Source organism: Bidens hawaiensis, unplaced genomic scaffold (assembly GCF_021521415.1).
Source record: "Bidens hawaiensis isolate Kalapana, Puna unplaced genomic scaffold, B.hawaiensis_p1.1 tig00036873_1, whole genome shotgun sequence".
Lineage (NCBI taxonomy): Eukaryota > Viridiplantae > Streptophyta > Magnoliopsida > Asterales > Asteraceae > Bidens > Bidens hawaiensis.
In genome coordinates, this window is record NW_027496447.1 from 143,109 (window position 1) to 168,074 (window position 24,966).

The following is a 24,966-nucleotide window of genomic DNA, read 5'->3' on the forward strand; positions in this document are numbered from 1 at the left end:
ACTCGATGAAGCTCTTTCAGAAAAAAAGGAATCATAATCTTGTTAAAATCAACTTTGGAAGTTAAAAATCGAAACAGTCACTCGTCGATTTATAGAAGCTCAAATATGATACACAAACTCCATTTTCTAACCCTAAACCAAACTAACGCAAATGGAACCTAGCCAGATCAAATAACACAATATCTTCAAATATATAAAACAATAAAGAACACGAAAAAAACCTATCTGGATCGAAGAATGGAATACCTTTGAAATTTAACACTAAAAGAACCTAGCTACACATGTTCAAAAATTAACACAAAAAGAGGCTAAATGGAATACAAATTGGTGTAATATCTTCTATCATACATGTTTTTAACTCTACCTTGACACATCTAAAAAACCCCAAAACATATCTCCAAAATGAACCCTAACATCTATTTCTTTTATCCTCAACAGTGAATTTTATAAGATTAGGGGAAGAAGAAAGAGGAACTTTTCTAGTAACTTGGTTACCTGCAGATCCGTAATCCACCGAGCTTTCTTGACGAGGATGATTGATAGGATGTTTATCTTCATTTTGGTTAGCCCTTTCACCTTCAAGTTCCCTAATCTTGTCCAAATAAAACTTCATAGGTTCGGCGTAATCATCAAACCCGAGACTGGACATCGCCCAACAAACATCATCTCCGTTTACCGTTTTTCTTTTTTCCTTTCGACAATGATCCGAAGCTTCTCCTGTCACAAAGCTGATGAACTCGGACACACATTCTTGCATAGTTTCTTTAGCTTCTTTCGAGATCTTTGCATTTGGTGGGAGGATTTGCTTCATGATACGACCTACATTCGCGATGGGTAGCAATCGATCTTGTTCCTTGATCACTTCAGGATCTTGTTGAGATGCACTAGTGCTAACATCATATGTGAAGTTTAACACCTCAGGATTAGATCCTATACTGTGAACCATGTTGGTTAAGTAAATCTTGATCCTCTAAAATACAGACACGTTGCTGTTTTATTTATATCAATTGGTCTCCAATGTTATATGCAAAAGTTATTATAGTTATTATATATACATATCATCATCTATAGTGTTGAGTCTCTATCATTACTTTAAAACTATAATTTGATGATGTTATGAAGTGCGGACCTGGCCACACCACTAGTTAAAACCTAATCTATTACCACCAATATCGATCGTTCACGACATATTGAAATCAACGGTTGATGTTCAACATAAAACATAACTTATAATTAGATAAAGGAGAGTGACAGAAATTGTTATAAATAATGAACGAACAATACAAACAAAGATCATATCCTTGTTTATTTTGAATAGTACATGTAGCATATTGTAGAATTATAATTCAATTTAATGTTTACAATTGGGTTACTAATGCTTGTCTTTTATTGTAACTCTGAAATGAAAAAAACTTCACATTTTAGTTTCGTTTTAGATCCTCAAATCGATCAAGATCGTCTTGCAAAATTAGATAGCCTAGTCATTTAAACAAGTATCCAAAGACGAACATATCTAATCAGCTTAGCTCTCGCATGTTGATGATCATCAGCTCAGTTGGAAAATGCTTGCTAGATTAAGTGTGAGACAAGCATGTGACGAGTTTTTTGTGTTAAACTTTTAGCGGGTGAATCAAGAACACGAACACGAGTTTGATCAACACACGATCGACTCTTTTATTAAGAAAACGACAAACGAGAAAAACTTAATAATTCCTAACACATTGAACCTAGGGTATATATAACCCACACTTCTAATCCTATACTAACTCAAATACACAATTTGAATCCAAAACAAATAGGATTAAATAAAATAAGACTAACTTATCTTTTAATAATAAACTAATTATTATATTAATTATTCTTCAAGATTCTAGGAGCCTTCAATCTGATTTGGTGTTGGACACGTTTAACACTCCCTCTCAACACCAAACTTCTTCTAACCGTGACACACACGAAGCAGCTCGACTCGAAACAACCCGATACTCAACACAATATGTCACGTATTCTGGCTTAAGCTCAAGTGTTCAATTCCAACACTCCCTTTAGATTCATACTCTTCATCCAAGGTCTTTCACAGCCCGCAACACCCGTATCTCTTTGAACTTGATTCTTGGACTCATCACACGCCTTCACACGAAGTTGCGTCTTGGTTCGTTACTCCTTAATCTACACAAGATCATCTAGGACATCATTCAACTCACCTCCAAACACATATGTTGCATGCCTTATCTTCGGTGGTCTCCTATGAACCCATTGTTCGTCGAAACCGAAACCATCAAGCCCACTGTCTTCTATTTTGACAGCTCCAAAACCATAACTATGTGACCATTTTTAGCCACCGGTTCTAGCTCCATAACTCATCCCTCGCTTGTTAACAACATGAACCGTTGCTGCCATGCACGTTACAATTTGGTCCCGAAACCGGACCTCGAACATCTGATGTTGTTGTCTCGTTTAGACAGCCCGAAAACGTTACCACTCGGGACTACTGGTCATCGATCCAACCCACTAAACTACTCCGACACACGGAGATTTAACCATACCGACACACGATCATGGCATAACATCAATTCTCGACACACAGAGATTTGACCATCCCGACACACAGTGATGGCACATCACCACTGAAACCTTCAACTCGACGAACACCAAAACAAAGTTGGAACACAACTTTGTTGCACTCTGTTATACCGGCGGACGTTACGACTTTCAAGTGGAGATCAATAACACAAACACCGACTAACGGTTGTTGGAAAGCTTTTTACCATTATTCAACTAACGAAAACAAAGAACCTTAACTAGAATATTATTTGACAAACAAGATAATTTTTCTAACAATTACCAACTTGTCATTGAAAAGCTTCACCACTTAAAAAAAACTCACGTTACCATGCAGCCAATGTTCACTAGTTGGAGACATTTCACCATCTTATTTATGCATTCAATCAGAAACGCACTGCGATCGACTTCGGATACACCTTCGTTTGATCGGAAACTTAAAGCGATTGAAACCTAATACACCTTTGTTCGAACGGAAACTTACCATGATCGGAACCTGGACACACCTCCGATCAAAAACTCACCGCGAATGGAACCTGTATACCCCTTACGATTGGAACCTGACACACCTTTGATCGGAAACTTGCCGCGATCGGTTCCGTTCCGAAATATTAATCCCGAGAACACAAAGTTGCAATTATTCTGTTTTTCTAATCTATCGGCTATTACTTCATGAAAAACTTTTTGACATGGGCCAGTAGCTAACCAAGATATATATATATATATATACTAGTCACCCATGTCGTCCCAAACGGCACCCATTCGACAACGGTCAACCCGAAACAACTCTGAGTCTTTGTCTGCTGTTGCTTTACTATCTAGTGCAACCCAAGCCTTTCTTCACGCTTGCCCTCCACCGGTGGACACACCAGCCGGTGGAGGCTGCCTCTGATCTTCAAACTGCTTCCCGGTATGAGCCTAGGCTCTGATACCACTTGTTAAACTTTTAGCGGGTGAATCAAGAACACGAACACGAGTTTGATCAACACACGATAGACTCTTTTATCAAGAAAACGACAAACAAGAAAAAATTACTAATTCGTAACACATTGAACCTAGGGTATATATAAACCCACACTTCTAATCCTATACTAACTCAAATACACAATTTGAATCCAAAACAAATAGGATTAAATAAAATAAGACTAATTTATCTTATAATAATAAACTAATTATTATATTAATTATTCTCCAAGATTCTAGGAGCATTCAATCTGATTTGGTGTTGGACACGTTTAACAGAAACCTCATGCGAGTCTCTAGTTAGTATGTCACTAATTGAGTAGAACATCATTCTTCTAGGATACGAACTCTAGTAAGATAGGTTGTATACGGATGGTAAGTTTTCAGAGTCTTCCTGCAACTGACTGCGTTAAAGCCTTTATAAGAATGACGTTAGGTTACTCTAAAATGCTTAATTCAAAGTAGAAGGACCAATTTATAAAACCCTAAAAGAGAGAAAATGACTTGCAATAATGTCCAAGTAACTAATGGTCCCTACTAACTAGGTCACTAATTAATTTAATAATTTGCAATTGTGGTAATGGTGTCAACAATTATTGGATTAAAAGAATTTTTTAATTGATTTTATTTTGAGGAAGCACGTGTCGACCTCGTAATATGAGTGCTACCAAACAAAACCTAAAAAGAATTTATCAAACCTTCATATTTGAACTATTCGTTTGCAAAACTTAGGTTGCCAGGATTACCTAATTATATATATTTTTTTATATTAATCTTTGGTTTAACAATTGTGTCACCCTTATCCTTTAAGGATAACATCGCCACTTGTACTAACAATTAAACTTACGTAATTAGGTTATGGTAAGTGTTTTCTAATTTAAGATAGAGATCATGGGGTTTTTAGTGATGAATAAATTCGTTGGAAATTTTCCAGTGAATGTACGTAGTTCGTCAGTAGTTCGTTGGTGAAGGTCATCAGTGATCATAGTTGAAATATATTATACAGTAGTGTTAGACATCTATGTGTGTAAAACCTATATTTTTATCTGTAACGTACCGAACTTGACAAAAAAAAGGTTCCAAAATTCACTTACACACGAGTAACTTAACATAACATAATCTTATTTGTCAAAATGCACATAAGTTCAAAAGTAATACATTTACCAAACAATGTAGCTCGACCATGAGACTTTTTGAAATAATGTGCGTATCACAAAGCATGTGATCTTTAAATGAGATTTTAGATTTTAGATTTTAGAGGGACCTTGTGAATATCCATAAGTTCTTAAAAGATGGCTAAAGTTGTACATGAGGTTATTCTTACTTCATTTTGGTGTTTGTGGAAGGTCCGAAATGCACTGGTTGTTGAAGAAAAACCCTTACATGGCTTGATCGAGGATATAAAAGCTCTCTTGGGTTTATGCGGGTTTGGTATCGAGCGAAATTGAAGATTGATATGTCCAAGTAAGATTTGAGATGTAGAGTTTATTGGCCTTTTTAATGTTTGTACATTTTGGAACTAAAGACAGACTTAAAATAGAAAGCCTAATTGGCCTTTATGTTGGATAGTTACTTAACGACGGTTTATGGCAGGCTATGCAACGAAATCGACTTGTCTTAATATGGAAACTATTAACGGTACATTAGTTTATTTTTCCATTTTCTTAACTATGTGTTAAATTATAATTTGTGTATGTTATATTGCAAATTTGTAATTACAATTAAACTATTATTGGCCAATTACAATTATACTATTATTGGCCAGAATTAATCATGAACTAGCGACTATTAAACAAATATATTTATTTATCATAGTATATTAAACAAATATGTTTATTTATCGTAGTATAACATCTCTTGTTTTTTCTTTTTTTTTTCTAATAACAAACTCAAAACTTTTGTACCGTTTATTTGGATATGAAATAAGGTATGAGCTCAGTTTTTAAAAAATATCATAGGTATGTTATTAAGTGATATCCTTTGATACGATTATATAAAACGTATATACATGCATATCGAAACATATATGTAAACATTACCTTTTTAGTTTTGTATTTCTTTATCCTTTATTAAGTGATATCCATTGATACGATTATATAATCCTAGTGTCCCTCACGCGCACGGTTTTTGCTGAAAGTAATCAAATTCGTACTCCAAATTTTCGGTAATGCGCAAAAATAAATGTTTAGACATCCGAAAGCGATGCTTATAAATCTTTTTTCATTATGGATTATTTTGTTGGATTTGGTATTATCTTTTTATAGATATCCGAGCACGTGACCTATTGTTTTGGAGTTCAACCTCCCTTTCCAATCCTACCATAGCTGCCATGCCGCCGTCATCACAATAGTCATCGCCGAGCTTAACGCGGAACACAGTTTGACTGTTTTAACTTGTTAGCTAACCCAACCAACTTTTTTAACTATTGATGTAATAATATCTTTTAGCCATTACATACAAAAAAAGTTAATAAAGAAGTGATACCTTGGTCGTGAATTTGTTCACACGATAATAGATTATGATGGTGGGGAAGCGCAGGCCCAATTGAAAACCCCTTAATTAACCCAGAAGCAAATATGGGCTTGGCCCAATGAGGCCTGTTAACAAAAATGGCCAAGATCCGCTGATCCAGTCATCCAGATATAATAGTTTTAGGACTTTTTTCCATCTATCTTCATCTATCACCTAATCCGGACTAAAACCGAACCTAATTACAAATTCGGTTTTTGTTTGGTTTTAAACCAAACCAAAGTGGTCATATGGTTTTCAGTTCACAAAACTTGAATTTACTTCAAACCAAATCGAACTTAAATTTGTTTTTCAACTACCTGCTGGACTCAGTTCGGTTTCAACCAAACAAAATAAACCGATAGACAGCCCTAATTAGGCCCACTCAAATGTAACCCAATACCATAATAATAATAATAATAAAATCCCATAATAATAATAATTACATAAAAGCGCATAATAATAATAATAATAAATAAATAAATAAAAGCCCATAATGATAATAATAAGAAGCCCATTTAATCATCCCTTGTTTGACGTTGAGAGACGACAGTTCCCGACGCCACCGTCACCGTCACCGGCAATATCGGTCAGTCCAATTTAACTGATCATTTTACTCTCCGTCAGTCCGCTGGTTGAAAGCATTGTTTTGTATCCATAAAATTTATGATTTTTATGTAATTTTTATTGTTTAAATTAGTTATTATTTCAAGCTTTACTGTTTAGTGTTTTTGCATAGCTTGAATACTTTTCAACTTCTATGCGTTCTTTTAAGCCTAATTGATTCAGTTCTTTAGTTAGTTAGTTAGATATATGGTAATTGTATAAACAGATTCTTTTCACTTTGATCTTGATAAATTTAACCGTGAAAAATGCTCACTTTGAAAGTTGAAAAACTTAATCATGAGGAAAAATTAGGAAGTTGTTAGACAAAATTTGTTCAGGCCTGCCTGTTAGTTTATTAGTTACACTTATGGCCTATGAAATCTATTTTATATGCTGCCTCTTATTTTCTTTATCTCTTTATTTCAAATTAAACTGAATCAATATGTTTTTCAAACTACCCAGAAAAAAAATACCAATCAACATCCATAACTGGTCAAACTCTTACAAAAGAAAGAAATAATAATAATAAAAGAGTATATAGATAAAGATAAGTAATGAGAGGCAGGAAGTTTTTAGAAAATCAACAAACTTTATGGATTCTTTTAAGGAATGATGGTTTTTAGTTAAGTTATATGGATTGTCAATAGTCGGATTTCTTAAACTAATTATTTGTTTATTCTGATCTTAGCTTATCATAATCACTTTTTAGTCAGAATTCATCAAGAAATTAGCAAGTAGGTTTATATGAGATACCATGGTCAACACTGTCCCCTTTGACCAGCCTGTTTTTGTCTCCCACCGACAAAAGGTTCTGGATTCGCCAATGTCTTAAGTGATACTAATGAAAATTGACTGATGGATTTTTAATTTTTAATACCATCCCATTTGTCTTTTTGAAACTTTGAATTTTATTTGATTTTGATTTATTTGATCCTGCAGTTGCACACATGATTAAATCATTTGCTCTTCCTAACAGAGTAAGCAGCCAATGCAATCTTTTAACTTATTAGTTGTATTATATTTGCCAATGTTTGCATGATTTGTGAATGTATTCACTTATGACATTGACAATTCATGAGATGAATATATCACTTCCAATAGCTATGAGAAAAACATATATTTTTATTTGTCTTTTGAAGACTAACATTTTTTATGATAGCCCTCCAGACTATATAATTCACATATTGGAGATTTCAAACAATTTAAAAGCCACAATTACAGCGTGCGGATGGAACTTTCTATTGCTCAACCAGACGATTGGCATCTTCATCTTCGTGATGGTGAACTTCTTGAAGCCGTTGTTTCTCACAGGTTATATCTTCTATTAATATTGTTATTATTATTATTATTATTTTTGTTGTTGTTGTTGTTGTTGCTGTCGGTGTTGTTGTTGTTTTTGTTATTATACTTTTTTTATATATTAATATTGTCTGAGGGTAGTTTTGTCTTTTGTTATATGTAATTTTGTGATTACTTACATATATCTAATCACAAGTTCATATATATGTAATAACCAATTTAAATATATGTATAATCATAAGATTCTTGTGTATTATGTTCTTATGCGAGCTATGAATACTTTTGTAATTAAATACTAATATTTACATTTCTTTGACAATTATGTTCATGTAGTGCAAAACAATTTGGAAGGGCAATAATCATGCCAAATTTGAGACCACCCGTAACAACCACCGCTGCTGCAGTGGCGTATCGCGACTCCATCATGAAAGCATGCAAAGGCAACACTGATTTCACACCGTTGATGACGCTATACTTAACCGATAAAACGAGTCCACATGAGATCAAACTAGCAAGTAAGATTATCATGCTCTTGTTTGTATTATTTGTGTTTTGGAAGTTCATGTGAATTGGGCTGTTAAACGGGTCGTGTTGGCGGGTTGAAACCGACACTAACTGAGATTCTTTTAGATATTAGAAACGTTTATGTTCGTTTGTTAACAGTATAAATGAATGGTTCACGTACGTTAATGAACGAACATAACTGAGCCAAAACCAATTAAAAATAAATGTGAACAATATGTTGGGCCTAAAAGGTTTTTAAACTAGACTAAATTGTAACGGGCTTAAAAAATTGAAATGAATTTTAAATATATAATAACAAACATAAACGAGCGAAGTTAATCAAACGTAAACTAACGGAAACAAATAAAATCAAATGGACGAATTTAAGTGAGCGAATGCTCACAAACATAAATGAACGAACAATACATGTGTTCATATTCGTTTGTTTTAACTAAACAAACATTCACGAACTTCCCACCGAACAATTCACTGAACGTTCGGTTTGTTTATAGGAGAGAGCGGGGTTGTGTATGGTGTAAAACTGTACCCCGCAGGCGCCACTACAAATTCTCAAGACGGTGTAGCTGATCTGTTCGGTAAATGTTTACCTGTTTTGGAAGAAATGGTTAATCATAATATGCCCCTTTTGGTACTCTCATTTTTTACATCTTTAACCATCCAATAATACGCGATTTGTAATTAATTTTTTAAACTTATATTATTCTTGTAATGTTGATGGTATGGCAAGGTTCATGGAGAAGTCACGGATCCCGAGATCGACATATTTGATCGGGAAAGGGTATTCATTGATCGGATTCTAAAACCGTTGATTCAAAAGTTGCCAAAATTGAAAGTTGTGATGGAGCATGTCACAACGATGGATGCTGTTAAGTTTGTTGAGTCTTGTGAGGAAGGTACTCTGTTTTTATCTGTTTTAAGTTGGTTAGTTTTATGGGCATGACCCATGTTGACCTGTTGTATAATTTGAGTCACCCGTAGGTAGAGGTGCACAAATCGGTTTTTTTAAAAAAACCGGTTCGGTTAATAACCGGACCGGTTTTTCTTGGCCTGAAAAAAAACCGGTTTTTAAATAACCGGACCGGTTTATTAACCGGTTTTTTTGGTGCAAAACTCGGACCGGTCTAACCGGTTAGGACCAGTTTAGAAACCGGTTAATAACCGGTTTTTTTAATTAACCGGTTTTTTTTTTAAAATAACCGGTTTTCTTCATAATAACCGGTTTTAAAATTAACCGGTTTTTTCCATAACCGGTTCAGTAACCGGTTTTTTCTCTAGAACTTGTAACCGATATACGAACCGGCGGTTACTAAACCGGTCAAACCGGTTTTTAAATAACCGGTTTTTGTAAAAACCGGTTTTCGGTTTAAACCGTTGAACCGGTTCACCAACCGGTTTTTTTTGCCCATCTCTACCCGTAGGGTGTAAACGAGCTGAGTTGCTCGTGAGCTACTCGAGACCGGCTCGCTAAAAGCTCGGATCGAGCTGCGGCTAATAGAGGTTGAATCTAAAAATAAGCTTGTTTAATAAACGAGCCAGAGCCCGAGCCCGAGTTTTACTTGTCGAGCTCGAGCTGGCTCGTCAGCCTAAACAAGCCTATTTGCATAATTTTTATTTAATGTATTTGCTATATATTTGTATAATAGTTATTACATATAAAATTATGAGAAAAGTAACTAAATAATACGTATTATGCTATATATAAATTATAATTGAAATATATATAAAAAATAGTTAAAATGTATATAAGTTAATTAATAAATAGTAAATGTGCCGAGCTTGAGCTTGAAAACTATCACCAGCCGAGCTCAAGCTTATAGAGCTCAATAGTTAATACAAGTAGAGTTCGGGCTGCGTTGTGAGCCTAAATGGGCCTATTATATATAGGAAAATTGGATTTTAATATCCCAACTTAATACAGTTGGCCGATAATAATCCCAACTTTGAAAATAGCTGTCACTGGTCCTAACTTTCACACTATTTGTTTTCACTGGACCTCCGTTAAAAATAAAATTGCACTTTGGGTGACTTTCCTTCTTTTTTTTTTGTGTACTTGTTTTATTATTATCATTAGCATGGAACACTTTTTGGGAAAAAGAAAATTTGTGACATCTTGTTTTGGTTTGACATAAAAATCCTAGCATCCACAACTTGGTTACTGTTAGAAGTAATTATACTAATGATTTTATGTAAAAATTAGAAGTAAACATAAGAATTACAAGAACTCTTTTAAGAAACGAACACTTATAACTTGGATAAAATATAACCATTTTAAAAGTAATAAGTTTAGAAATTAATTTTGGTAGCGTGAGATAGGAAATATTTGGTTGAACGACCACTTCAAATTCAATTGCAAAGTCACAAAAACCGGCTACTTCAGTTTGCCCGTAACAAAGAGAAAGACGGTACCAGCCGATCTAGACCGTAGTTTCCATTTTCTAGAAATGATTCACCACCCGTTATTAAGTTTACATAATTTTTGAACGACAAATTAACCTACTCTAAATATACTTTTCATCCCCGCATGATTCACCCATTATTGATGGTACTACCATATATTAAAATAGCTTTTAGATTCATAAATTCAATTCATAAATCGTAACTAAATTTTAAGTATCGGATGAATCAAGAGCTTGTGAGCTACTAGATCATGAATGTAGCCATGCTATGATACAATGGCGAAACATAGAACAAGAAGTAGTCGGGAATGATCCCCAAATGTTGTCAAACATGGTACGAGTTAACAATGCAGGAAATGGTAACCTAGTATATTTCGAGATGTTGGATGCACAACTATTACTGTTTAAAGATTTATTAGAATTACGAAGAAAGGAAAATGTGTCATTTATCGACAGACAAAAACAAAAACAATGTTCTTTTAAGCTGAAGTTATTAACCTCTTCGGGAAATTGCTTTTGAAATCGCAAACAAAAACAATGTTAAGCAAAAGTCTCTGGCCTACCATTTTCAAAATTATTCGTCAGGTAAACCATCCATTCTATCGGAAATAACACACAATTTTATTCTCTGCGATTGGGAATAAATAATCAAAACTCTAATAGACATATGAAAACTAAACTTATTATATCTATACGATCTTAGTATGTTAGAAAAGCCAAACTTATTTTGTAGCATCAGTAAGTTGTATACTACCAATTGCTATGAATGATTAAACAATCAAAGTTTCAATACATCTCAAGTCATTTCAGTTTGTTCAACCCATTAACTTATGCATTTAGTTTATCACTTTCCTTGACAGCCAGTACATACATAAAAGTTTTGCAGCTAAAAACTGTACTGAAGCGTTAAAAACTTTTGGCCCATAAAACTACTGTTTTTGGCCCGTCCCACATCGTTAGCAGCAAGAAACAAAATGCTATTTTTAAACCACATTTTGATCCAGAAAACCAACGGGCTCAGTTACGCGGGCCTGTGATCCAAGTGGGGGTATTAAGGTTATGTGAAGGGTTAAGAACTAGGGGCCGCTTTGGTTTCCGAGGGTTTGGGTCGCTAGCCTGTGGTGGGGAATGTTCTCAAGTATAAGGTGTTGACACTCTGTGTGGTGCACACTGTTTCAGGCTAGTGCAAGGACAAGATTCGGCCTTGACTAGAACCAGCCAAAGAGATGGCTAAGTGGTGTATTGGCAATTCGCCTTGGTGATTGAACTCCCAAGGAAAAGCCATAGGTAATCGAACCCCTTCTCTTTGGTTTCCGAGGGGCATTAAGGTTATGTGAAGGGTTAAGAACTAGGGGCCGCTTTGGTTTCCGAGGGTTTGGGTCGCTAGCCTGTGGTGGGGAATGTTCTCAAGTATAAGGTGTTGACACTCTGTGTGGTGCACACTGTTTCAGGCTAGTGCAAGGACAAGATTCGGCCTTGACTAGAACCAGCCAAAGAGATGGCTAAGTGGTGTATTGGCAATTCGCCTTGGTGATTGAACTCCCAAGGAAAAGCCATAGGTAATCGAACCCCTTCTCTTTGGTTTCCGAGGGGCATTAAGGTTATGTGAAGGGTTAAGAACTAGGGGCCGCTTTGGTTTCCGAGGGTTTGGGTCGCTAGCCTGTGGTGGGGAATGTTCTCAAGTATAAGGTGTTGACACTCTGTGTGGTGCACACTGTTTCAGGCTAGTGCAAGGACAAGATTCGGCCTTGACTAGAACCAGCCAAAGAGATGGCTAAGTGGTGTATTGGCAATTCGCCTTGGTGATTGAACTCCCAAGGAAAAGCCATAGGTAATTGAACCCCTTCTCTTTGGTTTCCGAGGGGCATTAAGGTTATGTGAAGGGTTAAGAACTAGGGGCCGCTTTGGTTTCCGAGGGTTTGGGTCGCTAGCCTGTGGTGGGGAATGTTCTCAAGTTTAAGGTGTTGACACTCTGTGTGGTGCACACTGTTTCAGGCTAGTGCAAGGACCAGATTCGGCCTTGACTAGAACCAGCCAAAGAGATGGCTAAGTGGTGTATTGGCAATTCGCCTTGGTGATTGAACTCCCAAGGAAAAGCCATAGGTAATCGAACCCCTTCTCTTTGGTTTCCGAGGGGCATTAAGGTTATGTGAAGGGTTAAGAACTAGGGGCCGCTTTGGTTTCCGAGGGTTTGGGTCGCTAGCCTGTGGTGGGGAATGTTCTCAAGTATAAGGTGTTGACACTCTGTGTGGTGCACACTGTTTCAGGCTAGTGCAAGGACCAGATTCGGCCTTGACTAGAACCAGCCAAAGAGATGGCTAAGTGGTGTATTGGCAATTCGCCTTGGTGATTGAACTCCCAAGGAAAAGCCATAGGTAATCGAACCCCTTCTCTTGGCTAAGGCGAACTCCTTCTTAACCTAACAATTAACCTTTTTGTTGTTAAATAACCTTTTTTAGAATAAATAATATTAAGCTTTTGACAGTGATGGTGATAATTTTAACCCTGTTGCCATGAATGAATTCGTTTAGTGATGATTATAATTTTAACCCGTTTACTATCAATGGATTCGTTTGAGTCATATAAACTGGAAACGGGTCAAATGGAAGGAAAGTCACCCAAAGTGCAATTTTATTCATAATACATATGCTAAAACATGTAATTCAAATAAATAATTAGACAGACCCAATACTTGATACATATAAATAAATTTAAAAATTTAAATGTTATGACAAGTGCAAAACAAGAAATAACTTGCTACAAATACACTTTTCAAGTTTCAATGACAGAATTACCCTTGATCTCAAAATGAACCTAATTTACTCACAGTAGTATAATTGTGAAACTGTACGTGTAAGATGCTTAAATGTAATAACTACTCTTGACCTCAAATTACATTTATACCCTTGGAAGTTTTCATCCAATGAAAAAACTACCTTGACATCAAAATGAACCAAATTTATTCACAAAAGGTATTTGTGAAAACGTAGGTGTTATTCAATGAAATAACTACCCTTGACCTCAAAATTAACAGATTTACAATAATGCATTAGTGCTCACTGAAAGTTTTCTTGAATTGACAAAACTGCCCTTGACTTCTAAATTAACATAATTTACAATAGTACCACCCTCTGTAAGCTATCTTTCATTGACAAAACTACCTTTGACTCTTTGAGTTTGACCTTTCTATTAACTCAAAGTTAAGGTAATTTACACATACACAGAGAACTTAGTTCAGTACATATAATTTGTGTGTCCGATACAACAATATTATTATTATTATTATTATTATTATTTCAAGAAATATCTTGTTTTTAGTAAAATGTTCAGAATTTTATGCATTGAAAGAAGATAATACATCCATAAAAGTCTCCCGCTTAAAAATCGTTTGGAGTGTTAAAAAGTGTTGATAGCTTATGAACTAAGGGGGTGTTTGGTACAGAGAAAAAGAATGAGAAGAAATGGAAATAGAAATGGGAGAGAAATGGAATTGGAGAGAAATAGAAATGGGTGGAGAATTGACAATCATTTCCTTTGTTTGGTACAATAGAGAAATGGGTGGAGAAACGGGAGCAGAGACGTGATTAGGGTTCCGCCTCGGCATCATCATGGTGGAGAAATGGTGGCTCAGAGACGCGTCGCAACACCGCGAACGGAGTAGAGCGTCATCATCATCGCCGCGCAACATCAACACCGCGATTTAGGGTTCCGCCTCGCAACACCGCCTCGCGATTTAGGGTTTCGTTTTGGCTCAGAGACGCGAACGGACGTGGCTGCGGCGTCGGCCGCCGTGCCGGACGTCGGCATCATCATCACCATCGCCGGTCGGAGCATCATCATCATCATACGCGAACGGAGTAGAGCAGAGACGCGATTTAGAAGCAGAGAGAATTCCATTTCTCTTCCAAATGGAGAGAATTGGATTTCTCTACTTTTTGCCTACACCCAATTCTCAGAGAAAACCAATTCTCCGCCCAATTCTCCGCCTAACTCTCCCAAACAAGAGAAACCTAATTCTCCACCCTCAAATCTCTCTACCAAACACCCCCTAAGTGTAAGTGTGCTTGCTTGTGGTAAGTAGCATTAACTTATCATATAACAATACTTATCCCACATCGGGATAATAAAGAAAAAAGTACTCTTTTTAAAACACATTTTAGTTATTATATTCAAACATATTTTGAAAAGAGCATAAACTATAAAATTATGTTGTTTGGATCATGGTATTTTAGTCTACTACCTTAATATTGAAAACCCACTTAAGAAATATTTTAGTCTACTACCTCAATATTAAAAACCCACTTAGAATTTCACCCATCTCCTACAACCACCACCTTGCCGGAAAAGTCTTCGCCAATTTCGCCGGAAACACAAAAATAACATAATGTAAAAACCCACGAATTTTGTAATTTTTATATAGCAATATGGTACTCATATAACACTCGTTATTAAAAGGTGGATTGTTTTTAAAAAAATGTCGTATAAAAAAGTTATGAACGTTTTAAAATGATGGAGGGGTTTGGCATGTGCCTTGCATGTGGAGAGAGAAAATCAACAAAAGGGTTATCCCAATTATGCCCTTACCCTTGTTTTACACTTGATTGTATCTATAATCCAATCTCAATCATTCAAATCTAAAATGAATGGACACAATTTTGTAAAACACAATTTTGGTAAAACACAATTTGTAAAAACCTACGAATTTTTTTATTTTTATATAGCAATATGGTACTCATATAACACTCGTTATTAAAATGGAATTGTTTTAAAAAAAAAATGTCATATAAAAAAGTTATGAACGTTTTAAAATGATGGGAGGATTTGACATGTGCCTTGCATGTGGAGAGAGAAAGTCAACAAATGTGTTATCCCTATTATGCACTTACCCTTGTTTTACACTTGATTTTATCTATAATCCAATCTCAATCATTCAAATCTAAAATGAATGGACAAGATTATTTAATTCATATCTTTCCTATAAAAACTAATTTTCTTATTATAACTCAACTATATATATATATATCAATCTATGGTTGCTCACCAACTAATCGTAATTGATAGATATTTTATACATGATAAAGATATGCTAGCTTATTGTTTGCTTTGAAGTTTGAAACTTAGAACCACTATGAGCCTAGGGTAATAAATCAATAAATAATGTTTTCATTCTTGTTATGTTATTTCTTAGACAATTTGTATTGTGTGACCTGATTTAATGTGATGAATTAATATTATAACTTTTAATAATGTCATGTGCTATGAACAATCATTGTTCGTGTCCTGACGAATAATCCGTTATTGGTTGGGGTTTTACATTGAGTTACTTGTGTTATTTGCTGGCTCAAAACCAAGCAAAGAGTCATTTAAAACTTAATGCATCTTTCACAGAACATAATACTTGAAAATTAAAACTATAAGCAGAATATTTTTGCTACCACTGGTATACGAATACCACATTTATGCATTTACATTTACGGCAATTTGATCGGTTCTTTTTCCCACTGGTATATGAATACCACATTTATGCATTTACATTTACGGCAATTTGATCGGTTCTTTTTCCTCGTCTCACTCACTTATTATAGTTATGTAATTAATATCTGCTATCATGGGAGACAAACCAGAAAATTCCCTGAACCATTTGCACAATTGGTGTGATGGAGCATCTATGCTTGAGCACACTAGCTAGCTGGAATTAAATCTCATGAAAAAAAGACATGTTAGGAATAAAATTTACATCATATTATGCTTACACCAATAATACATGATAGCTAGCTAGCATGGTTCCTCATCTTTTCAATTCTATTGGCTAGCCTTAATTACCAGCCTGTCGTTTCACTTGGAACATGCATGCATGTATATTGCTTGAGGTTTATAGTTACCAATAATTAGTAAGCTTAAGTTTTTATTCTGTATCTTGAATGTTGATGTGACCATATATATGGAATGAGGCTGCTTTAACTCAACTCAGGGTGCTTAGCCAGGGTAGGTGGTATATTTGAAAGTGCCCCTTTAATTTTGTTCCTGTAACATGTTACTATCTAGGCAGTAGGCATCCCACATCATTGTTGAATTCTTTACATGCTTAGGTGGTCAATCAGTTTTTAATCGAAATAGGGACCCGCTTGTAGGAATTTTGAATATATTTATCTATAATTTAATTTTTCTCAACTTGTCATATTAAAATTTTTTTAATATACACACAATTTTGTTTAGGGGTGAGAAATATAAGGGTCGGACCCTTGAAAACCCGGTTACACGACTCGTAAAACCCTTAATTAGACCCGAGTATATGATATGAGTCGAGTAAAAGGTATTTAAATTTCATCTTAAAGGGTAAAAGAGTTTCAAGGGTCTGACCATTTTTCAAACCCTTGACCCGTTTACTAGTTTCAAAATAGATATACATCAGATTCATGATTAATATGAAATTTAGGAGAGGTTTGTATTTCATATATAATTCATCAGAAATTTCCCAATTACTAAGAAAATAAAAATATAAAGGGCCATACTATTGATTGGAAACACATATATGAAAATCACTGAATTGTTTTCTACATGTAATTTGTGAATGTGAATATTATTTGCATTAGTTCAAATGGTTGATAAACATTCGAAGTTAGACTTTACTATGTTATTAAATAAAAGTATAATTGTTCTAGGATTCATATATTATGAGATATGCAACTAGTAAATTCAGAAAAAAGATATATGATTACTGTCTTAAAGGGTAAAGGGGAAACCCTTATTTATACCCGACCATTTTATTGTTTAGAGGGTAGGGTCTCGGGTCCACGTTTCTTCTTAGGGTAAAGGGTCCGGGTAGGAGATTAGACAAAAGGGCAGGGTCTTACCCTTTGAACAGTCCTAATTTTGTTCAGTTATGTTTTCCAGCATTCCGATAAAATGGTTATTAAAAACCAAGTCGTCCGAGATAATGTACTTTTACGAGACGTACAAAAACTACAATTAATCGAATTCTAGCTTGCTTCGTAAGGCTACACCTCCCCTTCCCCAGATATGTGGGCCGATAAAAGGAGGGCAGGCGTAGATTTTCCACCGGTGTATGAAAAGTAATAATAAAAATAAAATAAATGACCATTGGCAAACAGCCAAAACAAAAAAAAATCAAAACAATATATATATGGACATTTTCAAAAGGAAACTCAAAAAAATTAAGGAACTGAGGTTTTTAAATGAATTGATTAAAATGTGTAAAAAACAATGGTTAGGACCGCATTTCAATGAAGTTTTTCATAGAATCCGGTTTTGCACTTTTTCAGTTGTGATGAACAAGATATGTCTTTGATGGCTAAATTTAATGTCAAAACTAAAACATTGCTAGAATCAATGTTTTGACGATTTTGATGAAATAAAATTTTCGACTTTTTAGGATATTATGATATACATTTATGAGCATATATCACCAATAATCTTGAGGTCCTTTAAATAAAATATAATAATTCAAAACAAAAAAAATAAAGATGTAAGAATGTTTCAAGTGTGACCTTCTCGTAATCGATCATCTCCTTGTATTGTTTGTCTCGTCTACCCTATACACCATTTTGTATGGATTATGTGGATTACTAGACACATGATTGTATTATGGCCATGTGACTGTTTGATTAGCTAGTATGAACAAGAATTAAAAAGAAATAAAAATAAGATTAAGAAGACTTAAATAATTAAAATTCTACCTTTGAAGAGAAAAAGAAAAAGAAGAATTCTCTTGAACTTGTCAAAAAGTGATGCAAAAATAAATGGAGGGGTAGGCTTCTATTTATACTAAAAGGAGGATGTTACTTTAAAAATGCTTTAAATAAAATTGATTAAGGGAGTGATTTGTAGAGTGATTTAGGGGAGGATGCTTGACCTTTTTAAAAGAAAAAAAATGGTAAGGAATATATTACAATATTAATTTCTGGATGCACACGTTAAAAAAACGAGTCGATTCTCAGGTTTAAAAATTGACGGATGTCACATACAACGAAAATAGTATAAAGTTAAAATTCAAGTTGAACATAAAATAAAGCATAATAAAACATTTTCTTTAAACATAATTAAACAATGAAAGTTCAACTTTGATGGATGTGAGATTTTAGGCTGCATAACCCGTTTAAATTTCAGTCATTCCTTGTCAACCTAATGTACATACTAAAAAGTTGGGATGCCAATTCGTGTCTTAGTATGTTTGAAACGACGCGCTTAACACAATTATCAAACATGAATACGTTTCGTTTAACTACTTTTCATGTCATGACTTTAAGCCAGTTTTAAGTTTCATGTAAAAATAAAGGAAAATGATGGAGTCTATCATACTAATTGCAATTATTTTTAAAAAATTAAAAATCACATACCACACTTTTTTTATTAACATGTCTTAAGATGTCTTAAACATGTACGCAATTGATAGCCGTAGTAGTGTGTACGTACTACCGGAATTAACCTAACACCTAAAACTAGAACGTGCAAACTGGAAATGAAAGAACTGAACTATCTTTGGTGTGTGGTGTGTATTATGGTTGTTGTATGAGTTGTATCTCTTATGCTATACGTGCGTGTGAAGTGCAAAGTGCGCCAAAGTGAATAGTGCGCCATTAAAGCGCCACATTGCACACTTCGCTCTAGGGGTGAGCAGAAAAACCAAATTAACCGAACCGAAACCGAATAACCGAATAACCGAAAAAAACCGAACCGAAGCATTAACCGACGGTTAATTTTTTAGTTTTTTGAAAAACCGATTTTTGGGTTTAGGTTCGGTTATCCGTTTTAAAAAAACCGAACCGAACAGGTTAATCGAACATATGTTTTCTACGTGTTTTTTTTAAGATGTTATGACCGAAAATAAAACACCAAAAGAATATACCATTGACGGTGATGAAGATTATAAAGATTGGGTCTAAAGTTTGAAGATGAATAAGATAATGAATGAAGATTCGGGCCAAACTTTTAGTGTTTTTTTTATTAAAAAAATTGTTAAATTTTAAACTCTACTACTCAAACATTTCTATTTTTGTATTTTGAATTCAATATATATAAGGTACTTTATTATTTTAAGTTCTTTTTTTTGTAATGTCGACTGACAATAAAAAAAACCAAAAATAATCGAAACCGAAAATAACCAAAAACCGATCGGTTGGTATTCTAAAATAACCGATAGCTTTGTTTTCGGTTTGGGTTTCACCTAATAACCGAACTGAACCAAACCGAACCGTGCTCACCCCTACTTCGCTCTTCATCCGAGCGCATATACTAGCGCGTCGGGTGCTCTGCACCTTTGCAAATGCTACTAATTGTGTCTTGTCATACAAGAATACAACCTTGTGAACCTTCATTTTTATAAGAAGCTTACAAGTTTATCATTATATCAATGTGGGACAAACATAATTACCCATTTCACCAATGTGGGATAAACTCATTTTCATAGTTCAAATTCTAAATCACAACTTAGAGTATCGATGTCGTATTCATCATTACTTCATTTTAAACACATTAACAATTAATTTATTAGTAACACATATTAACAATTATTTGTGTCCCAAAAATTTTCAACACATGCTACATGCATATTTAATTATCTAATAATACTAAGACGCTTATCCTAAGTTAAAACATGATTAAATTCTAATAATAATTACTAAAATTGAACAGTTACCCACTTTACCAAAATGGAGGATACATACTCCTCATTCTCATCTACTCTATGATAGTGAGATGTATTATATATTTCTCATTTTGGAAATCTAGGGGATGAAATTACTTTTCTCTCCTTTCCAAGATTGTCAATTATATATCGAATTTGTATCCTTGACCTCATGAGAGTTACATGAGCATGGAAATGTTTGACTAGTAATAATTGATATATCTTTAATCTGCATCTTTTTCAAAACAAGTTAATTTCTTGAAGCATTGGGACGTTACATATGGATGTATACATGGTGAGCAATATTCAGTACCTGTGATGCACTGCACTAACAGATGAGGACTTATCTATAAGAATCGTTGGCTGGTTATGATTGGTCATGCATGCATATCTTTCTTGAGGTGAATATTATAAAATTCTCATAACCTTACTGCAAGCGATTCTTAAACTATATACTAATCGTCATCCAGAATATTAATGAAATAGAACCTTTTATTCCCTAGAGATTCTATTAGACAGTGACTGGTAAAGTTTCTTATGCCAATTCTTGCTATTTTCTTGGTGATGAGCTTAGTAATATCTAGATTCAGTGAATCATTTAAATTTTTTTTTTTTTTTTTTTTTTTTTGTAAACCAACTACAATATATAGAAACATAGATATTATATCAATATAGCAGGTAGGCGGGCAACAAGCTGCGCCGCCACCCCTTTCTGAATGCAAACCCTAACCTGCTAAAGACATACCATGCACAACCTGTTGGACCCTGGTTAGGAAACGGATAGCTTCCGGTGCCAAGGAGCCAAATGTATCAAAAGCCAGAGGGACAAAAACATGTTGGTTCTCTTCGCAGGCTTTAGCATGTTTCTCCACCTTCTTCGTTTCAGCCATTTTCATTGCTTGCCCAGCTACAAACCCATTATCCCTCAAACCAGCTAAGGGAGATACCCCCTGTGAGGTCAACACAAGCGTGTAACATTTAATAAATGTAAATGCTTTTCCTCTTCTTCTTCTTCTTATTTTTTTTTGAAATGGAAAAAAGATGTAATTGCTAACAATGAATGAGTTGTTTTGAGTTCCTATTATTATTGTTTTGACGTAGCCAGCCAATAGTTTTGGTTTTGGTATGAGAAATTCCCTAGATTGACTTAAGATCATTGAATAAGTTATTTCCTGAAAATATTACCTCAATCAATTAGAGATTCGTATACTTTATAAAGAATATATCCCCCCACTTTTCCAACTAGTTCGATCTCATCACCGAAATCATATTATTGTTTTAATATAAGATTTTTGGCATTTCAAACTTCCGTTGTTACTTTTTCAATCATATATATGTTTGTTTTTCAAACTTTTTCCATCAAAGTTTCATACATTTATGCTTTTATCAAGATTTATAGCATTTCAATTTTAGCCATAAAACTATCACATCCACTTCTATAAATTACATAAAACTTTTAGCCTATGACTTTTGAAAATTTGTTACAAAAACTTTTTCATTTTTTTCCCGGCACTTTTCCAGTTTTAACTTTAGTCAGCAAAATATTTTTATAGGACCCTGTACCCTAAAGAACTTATCGGTACCAACCGAGTATTGCGGCGTCTCGACCATAGGCATTTAAAGCAACAAGAGAGAGAGAGAAGGGTGGGGTGGGGGTTTGGATCTTTTCAGTTTCCAGCGAGGTAACATACGTAAAGTTTGAGTCACCGCAATTACGTGATCACCAACTTATTATTATTATTATTATTATTATTATTATTTAGGAAGCAAACATATAAAAGGAATAAAACACGTTTAAATAAATTACAATGCAGGAAAAGCACATATAACTCAATAAATTACAACTACTTTCAAGTAAAGGAAAATACAAGAAAGGAGATGAAACAGAAAGTGTCTTGGCTGAGGATTCATATTAGATGCGGGCCCGTTAACAACTAATTTCGAGTCACCAAAAGAACCCATTTGCTTTCTACATGGTACAACAACTGGAGTAGTGATATTGTCGGGGAAGACTCCAGCACTTGGAAGGCGTACCTCGAAGATGAATAGTAAGAAAGAACAAGAGAAAACATAGTGAAACACGTAGTATATATAGTGAAAACATATTTCTCAAGACTCGCCAAAATTAGAAATGAAAATGAATGTGCAATAAACGGCTTCAATGCAAAATATTTAGTTTTAACACTTTTGACCATTCTGTTTCGGCTTCTATATTGGTAAATTGGTCTACTGTTATAACTTATTAAGGCCCTATCAATGAGATTTTTTTTTAGATAACTAGATTTATATATAATTTACTATAAAACGATTACAATAACGTGGCAGGCAAACGGGCAACAAGCTGCGCCACAACCCCCTTTTGAATAGCAAAGCCAATCCTGCTAAAAACGAAGCTTTGGGACCTAAAAGCTGAAGAGGTTCCGTGTACGACGCGCTGAACCCTACTAAAAATTCCACAGCCTCTGGGGCCAGAAAACCAAATGTATCAAAGTCAAATGGTAGGAAGACATGTTGATTATCTAAACAAGCTTTCTCGTGTTTAACAACTTTGTCCGATTCAGCCTTCAACGCAGCCTGACCCACAACAAACCCACGGTCCCTGAGCCCAACAAGAGTAGACACTCCTGTAAGATCCACACCATCTTGTGTTCAGAGTTTCAGACATAGTGTACCAAGTTAAAAACACGAAGGTGACTTAATTTCAGGCGGATCATGGTGATGTGAAGTGCGTCATCAAAGCGCAACATTGCCCCATCACCCACGCCACTTGTGCGGACGATTGCGAGTCATGTGTGAACCCTTCAAGGTCAAGTTAGTGTGTGTTCTCCTTCTACGGGGAAACAAATAGTAAGGAGTTTCTCTCCTTATGAACCTCGCAAGGTTTCGTATCTCCTCCAACTTGGGACAAGTTCCCACATGTTCTACTTGTTTTGGTAAACACTTGAGTTTTGACAACTTCAACAAGTTCATTATTTTGAAAAAAAAACATCGAAATCTGATTCATTTAGCTCTGTTTTGGACAACGTTTGGTTTGGTTTGGTCTGTTACATACAAATATTCGTGTCCAAAGTTGATGAAAACTACACTTTTATACTTGGTGAAAAATACTCTTTTTCATCAAGTTTTCCAGCATGTTGTATTAATGTTAGTATTCTTATTGTAATTATTATTACTACTACTATTTTTCATACTATTGTTAATAATAATAATAATAATAATAATAATATTATTATTATTATTATTATTATTATTATTATTATTATTATTATTATGTGTTACAAAGGAGAATACCTCAGCTTATGATTTTTTTTTATTTATAAAAATTTTTGTTCTATGCATTGTGAGTAGGAAGAGGTACCATGTGTCAACTTGTTTACAGCAAAACAAAAGTGATTATTTTGAAACCAATAATGATCAGGAGCATTATTCTTATCCAGAAAGAATTCTCTTCTATCATAGTCTCTAATTTTTTTATATTCTTCCTTAGCATCCCCTATATAAGTAGCAAAGAAACCTCAAAGTCTACCACCAACATCGATCTTACATTTGATCTACTATTGTTAATAATACAGTCTTACTAAATGGATAGAGTTATTGACTTGGCATCTAAGAAAGCTGCAGTTATCTTCACCAAGAGTTCTTGTTGCATGTGCCACAGCATTAAGACACTGTTTTATGAACTTGGTGCTAGTCCCGCAATTCATGAAGTTGATCATGATGCTGATATGGAGTGGGCTCTACGACGCCTTGGTTGTAATCCCACTATTCCAGCGGTGTTTATAGGTGGTAAATATGTAGGGTCGGCACGCGATGTCATTTCTCTTCATGTTGATGGAACCTTGAAACAGAAGCTTATTGAGGCAAAAGCTATATGGTTTTAGCTAGTGGTTTTATAAATACAATAAATATACTAAGTACAACATCATGTGAGAATACCATGATTGTACTTGTAATTATAAGAGCCGCTACTGTTTTTTGCATGCTCTCTTGACAGTACAATTAAAGGAGTCACACTTTGTTAATATATGACTTCCTGGTCTTCAAGATATATACATAACTTTTTGTAAACTATTGCTTTCTTTATGTATTAATTATATGTGTGTTTGTACGTAATATGGAGTTTAGGGAGTGTAAGTGGTAGCAGTGGCGAAGCTTAGACGTAAATAAGAAAGGAAAACCCGAGCCACTATATATCTTTTGCCCATGATTGGTAGAGAGCTGTTGTGGGAAATGGGAATTGAAGGAAAGGATGTGGGTCAGGTGAGGCTCAATGGGCCGAACTTTCCTAGCCCACACCTAAGGTGTTTCTGGCAAATAGATGAAACGAACAATACTGTCTTTTAACAGCCACAAAAATGTAAAAATGTGATTTTTCATACTTCCATAATGATGTGTGTTTTTTTTCTGATCAATTTATGTCTCACGTGAGTTGGTGTTGTGAATACTGTGACATTTGACTTTTCACCC

The 24,966-nt window shown here is 34.7% G+C and overlaps 1 protein-coding gene and 2 pseudogenes across 3 annotated transcripts; 2 read left to right on the top strand and 1 right to left on the bottom strand.

The window, feature by feature from the left end:
* Positions 1–331: 331 nt before the first annotated feature.
* Positions 332–1,360, bottom strand: LOC143588907 (nuclear transcription factor Y subunit B-1 pseudogene; annotated as a pseudogene).
* A 5,188-nt stretch (positions 1,361–6,548) lies between these two features.
* Positions 6,549–9,421, top strand: LOC143588906 (dihydroorotase, mitochondrial-like). Of its 3 annotated transcripts, none has more exons than XM_077069801.1 (6): positions 6,549–6,619; positions 7,576–7,613; positions 7,796–7,947; positions 8,269–8,450; positions 8,952–9,088; positions 9,188–9,421. In XM_077069801.1, the coding sequence occupies exons 2-6, from the start codon at positions 7,584–7,586 to the stop codon at positions 9,398–9,400; spliced, it is 714 nt and encodes a 237-aa protein (XP_076925916.1). In that variant the 5' UTR covers positions 6,549–6,619; positions 7,576–7,583; the 3' UTR covers positions 9,401–9,421. The 3 variants fall into 3 exon arrangements, with proteins under 3 accessions (XP_076925916.1, XP_076925918.1, XP_076925917.1); XM_077069803.1 differs by having other exon boundaries at positions 6,558–6,619; positions 7,804–7,947; XM_077069802.1 differs by lacking the exon at positions 6,549–6,619 and having other exon boundaries at positions 7,553–7,613; positions 7,804–7,947.
* A 14,468-nt stretch (positions 9,422–23,889) lies between these two features.
* LOC143588908 (glutaredoxin-C11 pseudogene) lies at positions 23,890–24,747 on the top strand (annotated as a pseudogene).
* Positions 24,748–24,966: the final 219 nt, after the last annotated feature.

Coding starts and splice junctions, on each gene's coding strand:
- LOC143588906 (XM_077069801.1), top strand. CDS start 7,584: ATGATTAAATCATTTGCTCTTCCTAACAGA. Junction 7,948..8,268: donor GAAGCCGTTGTTTCTCACAG/GTTATATCTTCT, acceptor ATGTTCATGTAG/TGCAAAACAATTTGGAAGGG. Junction 9,089..9,187: donor ATCATAATATGCCCCTTTTG/GTACTCTCATTT, acceptor TGGTATGGCAAG/GTTCATGGAGAAGTCACGGA.